General features: G+C 35.1%; 1 protein-coding gene across 1 annotated transcript; it reads left to right on the top strand.

Annotated features, from left to right (window-relative positions):
• Positions 1-4204: 4204 nt before the first annotated feature.
• On the top strand, positions 4205-5149 carry LOC141520128 (olfactory receptor 4E1-like). The gene has a single exon (XM_074231957.1). It carries the CDS (start codon positions 4205-4207, stop codon positions 5147-5149), a length of 945 nt encoding a protein of 314 aa, XP_074088058.1.
• The last annotated feature ends 1154 nt before the right edge of the window (positions 5150-6303 follow it).

A 6303-nucleotide genomic window follows, 5' to 3' on the forward strand; every position in this document is an offset into this window, starting at 1 on the left:
TGGGATTGTCTCTAGAAGACCACTATTTATTGTGCTACTTAAAAGGAGTGTGAGAGTTGAGGGAGTCGAGGAGAGATCTCTGTTATTTATCTGCTCATTTAATTGCACAGATTCATTTATTAGATTATTTAGAGACCCTAGTTCTCAGGGAATGGCATCTGGAACAAAAAAGTTTCAGTAACACAGAAGATGTATAAATGGGTGGTGGAGGACTACCCTAGATTACCCTAGATGGGATCTCACAAAGGGTACATTCTATGCAATTGACTAGATAATGAAGAGTGATAGTAACCATAGAGGAGAGGGAAAATGCAAATAATAAATTTTAATTCCTTTACCAGTTCATCTATCTCTGGTGCAATTCTATTTTTCACTGCAGAATGTGATGACCACTGAGTTTGTTCTCTTCCCAAATCTTTCACTAGTGATGTAATCTTGGGAAAAAGATTTAAATTGTTTGACACTCAGTTCCCTTCATAAATAAGAAGAGGATATTGAATGGGGCAGTCTGCAAGTTTTTATCCAGTTTTCATATTCTGCATTTCAATTAGTTAAAAGAATGGTAAATTTACTGAAAGAAAAAGTGAGGAGGCATTAGTTATTTCCAGCCCCTGAAGACCAATAAATCATACCTTGCTGCTGTACTATGAAAGGAAAAAAGGAGAATGACCTATCAAAACAAAATACTGTCAGAGGGATTCATCCTCCCCTTCTGCTTCAGAAGACTGCACCAGAGAAAGTACATTGGAGTAGGAATCATGAGGAATCAGTTCAAATCATTCTAGCACTAACTAATTAGTAGTGCAATTTTTTACCAGTTAACGAGGCCTCAGTTTCTTTGTTTGTAAAATGAATGATTGGATAAGATAATTTCTAAAGTCTCTTCCAGTTCTGAACTATACATTAAAAAAAGTTTTTCTCCAACACCACCCTCTAGATTCTTCCACACTTGTAATGAATTAATAAGTATGTACTAAGAATCTACTGTATGCTAGGCTCTGGGAATGCAAAGTAAAAAGTTAAACAGTTCCTGTCCCCAAGATATTTACAATCTCAATAGTGAGATAATACTTAGATGTTAGTAGATACATGATATATACAAAATGTGAAACATGTATAGCATTTAAAAAGGATGTACAAAATAAAGACAAAGGGGAGAGCACTAGAAGTTGGGAGGAAAAGGGAAAAATTTCTTATAGAAAGTGACACTTGAGAAGAGTTTTCAAAGAAACAAGAGATTCTAAGTACAAGTGAGGAGGGCATTGCATTTCAGGCTTGATGGATAGTAAGTGCAGAGGTTTGGGAATGGGAGATTGTATGGCATTCTAGAGGAATTTGGGTCATTCTTGAGTTTTAGTTTGGTTGGAACAAGGAATTCTTGAAAAGAAATGAACCTTTCACATCCTCTTTCTTGGTTTCCTCATAAAGACTTTGTGCTGAAGAGAACACAAAAGAAAAAAGGTCTTTGGGCATCATAAAGGATCCAAAGCATAAAGCATGAAAATGGGAGTATGGTCTGTGAAACTTCCCTATTCCTTCCCAGTAAACTGAAAGCATTCACTCCTTTAAATAATCCTGAATTTTTTTTTTTGGTCTGGATCTCTCTCTTACTCTAATCACATCATTTTATGTACTTATCTATGTGTATGTCACTTCCCTCTCCAAAGAATATAGTTACTTAACTATAGGAACTAGTTCAATTTTTTTCTTTGATCCATGGTCCTTGCACAATTACAATATCTTAAACTACTTAATAATGACTTGTTAATGGATTAATCGAAGTGAGTTAATATATTTTATGGCCTAAAATTTGTTTGTGGATTTTGAGAGTAAAGTACAGTGTGTGAATTTAATTTAATGAACATTTATTAAGTATCTACTATATCTACTAGGTTCTACCCTACTTATATAAAAAGAGAATTATTGTTCAATTGTTTCAATCACATCCCACTCTTCATATCCCATTTTAGAGTTTCCTGGGCAAATAAAAAGATATACACAAAGATTATTTAAGTTATTACCATATTGGAGAATTATTCTTAGACTTGTTCTATGCCCAGATGAACTCATGCCAGTTGACCAAATGAGTGATTTCCTGAGAAACACCAGAAATAAATTTTTCCTTTCAAACTACTTAAACTGCCACACAACCTGAAGTGGCAGGCAAGTAAGACATTTGACTCTTTGGATTATAGAATCTTATTAACAAATGATGCCTGTTGAAATGAAAACATCACTCAAGCATTCCTTTTAAACATATAAAACATCCATTACCACTACTCACATCTCCCTGTTAGACCTTTATTGGTGATTAAGTCTTAAAGTATATGGATATTCTTTCTTTTCAATGTGATATACTTCACTGAGAATAGATTCCCATAGTATGAGATACAAACAAAGAAGAAAAAGGAAGAATAGATATGGAGATCTGAAAGCTTCCTGAAAGGGAAGAAATAGGAAGATCTCAAATACAAGCACCCCGCATCACAAATTTGCTTTTAGCCTGTCCTATGAATACCTATTTCTGAGACAGTGAACATGACTCTCCAATCTCTTGTGTATTTACATGTCTTTTTTTTGCTCAATGCTTTCTAGTCATTGTTCTTGCACTAATTAGTAGTCAAATCACTTTCCCTCTTTGAGCCTCAGATTTCCCATCCATTAAAGGAAAGGGTTAGATTAAATTATCTCTAAGATTACTACTGACTTTAATGCTCTGTTATTCTAAGTGTATTGACTTTATTTTGGTTTCTCTCTTTAATTACTCTCAAAATTAACCTTTTCATCAATTAAGCTAGTTTCGGGTTAGTGTTATGACAAATCAATTTCAAAAAAAAAAAATTTCTTACATGTCTACCCTCTCCTAAAGTCCTGCTATATCATGAGAGAATGGATGCAACCTTAATTTCTTGAAGGTTGAACAACAGACCTCTTATCTCTAGGAGGTCCTACTAAACTGAAGAAAGCTTCAAGTTTGAGCCTGATAATGGATCATACATCCAATCTTCAAAGACCCATCTAGCTAAAGACAGAAAGATTAAGCACCAGGTTAGCCATGAGATAATAAATACTCAGTCAAACAACTCTCAAAGATCATCTACTAAATTGTAAAAGGGATGTAATCTCATAAAATTATTGGGTTATCAAAAATTAAGAGGGACCTCAAAGACCATCTAAGCCTTCACATTACAAATGAGGAAACTGAGGCCCAAAAAGGGTAAATGACTTTTCTAAAGTTTTTATCAGTAAGAAAAATTCATGCCAACAAATTCACTAATTCATGAATAAATTAAATATATGCATAGTTATCCACTAGACATACAAAGGAAAAAAAACAACACATCCTTATCTCCCAGAAATTTAGAATCTATTGAGCATCATATGAAAGGTAAACAGATAAATATAATATGAAGAAGGTTGTGATGGTGGTAAAAGGAGTAATCCAGACAAAAATATTCTAGGAGTATTGGAAGAGGGAGAAATTACTTTCAACCCAGAGGACAAGGAGTAAGGGAGGAGAGGGAGAAAAAGTAGGGCAAAGAAAGAGATGACATTAGAGAAAGTTCCAGAAGGTAGAAAAGATGCCATATAAATTAATCCATATAGAACAGAAAGGATTCTAAGAGGTCGAGATGAATGCATTCCAGACATGAGAAACATCCTACATTAATGCACAAGTACAGGAGACAGCACATTGATTTTGGTGACTAGTTAAGAGTTCAATTTGGTTGGAACATAGTTCTATGAAAAAAGATAAGGAATATAAGAACCAGATTATGGAGGAACTTAAATGCCCTGCTAAATGAAAGGTTTTGTGTCTTATCTACTAAGCAGTAGGGATCCACTGAAAATGGCATGATTGAAACTGTGTCTTAAAATGGTTATTTTTATCATCACAATAAAGGATAAATTAAAGGAAGGAAGACAGGAATAGAACCTGTAGGCAAGGAGATACAGATGCAATGTAAACTTTTTTTCTGTTTTATGTCTGAAAGGTTTTACAACCTAATTAATCAATATAAGACCTGCAATATATATATATATATATACATATATATATGTATATATATATATGTAGATATTGTATATATAAATATCTATACACACAATTGAAATAAAACAACAATACAAAATGGTATCAGTTCCTCTTAATAATACAAACAATACCATGTTCTTAATTCTGACAGATTGATCATAAAATAGAATGGAAGAGACTATCCTGCCTAACCAGACTTCAGTAAGTCATTTCCGGTTGCGAGGTCTCTCCACCAACCAGAAGGTACAGATGGTTATATTTACAGTGTTTCTCATTGTCTACGTCCTGACTTTGATGGGTAACATCCTCATTGTCATCACTATCATCTATGATCGCCGACTCCACACCCCTATGTATTTCTTCCTTTGCAACTTGTCCTTCATTGATGTCTGCCACTCTACTGTCACAGTCCCCAGGATGCTAGCAGATACCTGGTCTAAGGAGAAGCTCATCTCCTTTGATGAGTGTGTGGTTCAGATGTTCTTCTTGCATCTCTTTGCCTGCACTGAAATCTTTCTCCTCACAGTCATGGCCTATGATCGCTACGTGGCCATCTGCAAACCATTGCAATACATGACAGTGATGAACTGGAAGGTATGTGGGCTGTTGACTGGAGCACTCTGGGCTGGAGGAATCATTCATTCAGTGGCCTTTACTTCCCTCACCATCACACTGCCATACTGTGGTCCTGATGAGATTGACAGCTTCTTCTGTGATGTGCCCCAAGTGATTGAACTGGCCTGCACAGATACCAGAATTTTTGAGATCCTCATTGTCTCTAACAGTGGACTGGTCTCTGTGGTCTGTTTCATAGTACTGTTGGTCTCCTATGCTGTTATCCTGGTATCACTGAGGAAGCGGATTTCATCAGGCAGGCGCAAAGCCCTATCAACCTGTGCAGCCCACCTCACAGTCGTCACACTTTTCTTGGGACACTGCATCTTCATCTATTCCCGCCCTTCCATCAGCCTTCCTGAAGACAAAATAGTGTCTGCATTTTTCGCAGCTATCACCCCCTTTCTGAATCCTCTCATTTATACACTGAGGAATGAGGACATGAAAAGTGCCTTGTACAAGTTAACAGGGAGGAAGGAAGGGAAAGAAGAAAAGTGAAAATTATCCTCAACCCTATGCTATCTGCTTTTCAACCAATTATTCAATATTTATTGCATAGTTATGTGCTAGTCACTCAGGAGAATAAAAAAATGAATGAGTTGCATTCTCTAACTTCAAATAATTAAAAAATTTCATAATAGAAAGTAATAGGTGCTTAGGAAAAGTACAAAGTGATATGAGAGTCTGGAGGAAGAAGAATTCACTTTTTTGCTTAGGGAATCAGAGAAGAGATATTGAAATAATGGCCAGTATTTCAGGAGGCAGTTTATAGAGTTGGAATAATAGTAAGCAAAGGCCTGGAGGAAAACTGAGTGAGGGGAGGGGAAGAATATGGTTAAAAATAAAGTAAATCATGGTAATGAGACTGAATAGAAAATTATTGAACTAGCAAAGTAGAAAGTAATAAGAATCTGAACTATTATAGTAATATATTGTAATGGAAAAGGGAGGTAAGAAACAAAATATAACATGAAAGTAGAATCATTGGTACTTCATGCCTGGGATAATGAGGGGCAAAAGAGAATCATTCAGGTGCTCTTCATTTGAACAAAAGGAGCAGAGAAAATTACCCAGGTTTAGATCAATTCATACTTGCCAATCACAGCAATAGAGGCTCTCACTCTAAGTCACATTAAAAGATAAGGAAGTGCTTAATGTAATGGGCAAAAATCTCATTCCATGTTCTTCTCTTAAAATGTGTAACCTTAGGAAGTTACTTAATTTCTCATGACCTTGAATATTTCTTCTGTAATAAAGGAAAATAATACTTAATTGAAATTTTATTTTATTTTTGTAATTACATTCGTTGGCAGCATTTCAATATTCTTCCATTTGCAAATTTATGAGTTTCACATTTTTCTACACCCTCCTTTCCTTTCCTCCCTTATCATGGCAGCACTCTAGTAAATGTTGAACATGTACATTTGTGTTTAATATATTTACATATTAGTCATTTAGTGAAAGAGAAATTAGAACAAAGAGGAAAGAAAAAAACCATAAGGAATGAAAAGCATAGAAGAACTTTTTAAAAAGGGAACACAGTATGCATTCAGACTCTGGGAATTTTTTCTTTAAATGTGAATATAATTATCCACATTAGATCTCTCAGGGTTGTCCATGATCTCTGAACTGCTGAGAGGATCTGAATCCAT

Source organism: Macrotis lagotis, chromosome 4 (assembly GCF_037893015.1).
Source record: "Macrotis lagotis isolate mMagLag1 chromosome 4, bilby.v1.9.chrom.fasta, whole genome shotgun sequence".
NCBI classification, from domain to species: domain Eukaryota; kingdom Metazoa; phylum Chordata; class Mammalia; order Peramelemorphia; family Peramelidae; genus Macrotis; species Macrotis lagotis.

Coding starts and splice junctions, on each gene's coding strand:
- LOC141520128 (XM_074231957.1), top strand. CDS start 4,205: ATGGAAGAGACTATCCTGCCTAACCAGACTTCAGTAAGTCATTTCCGG.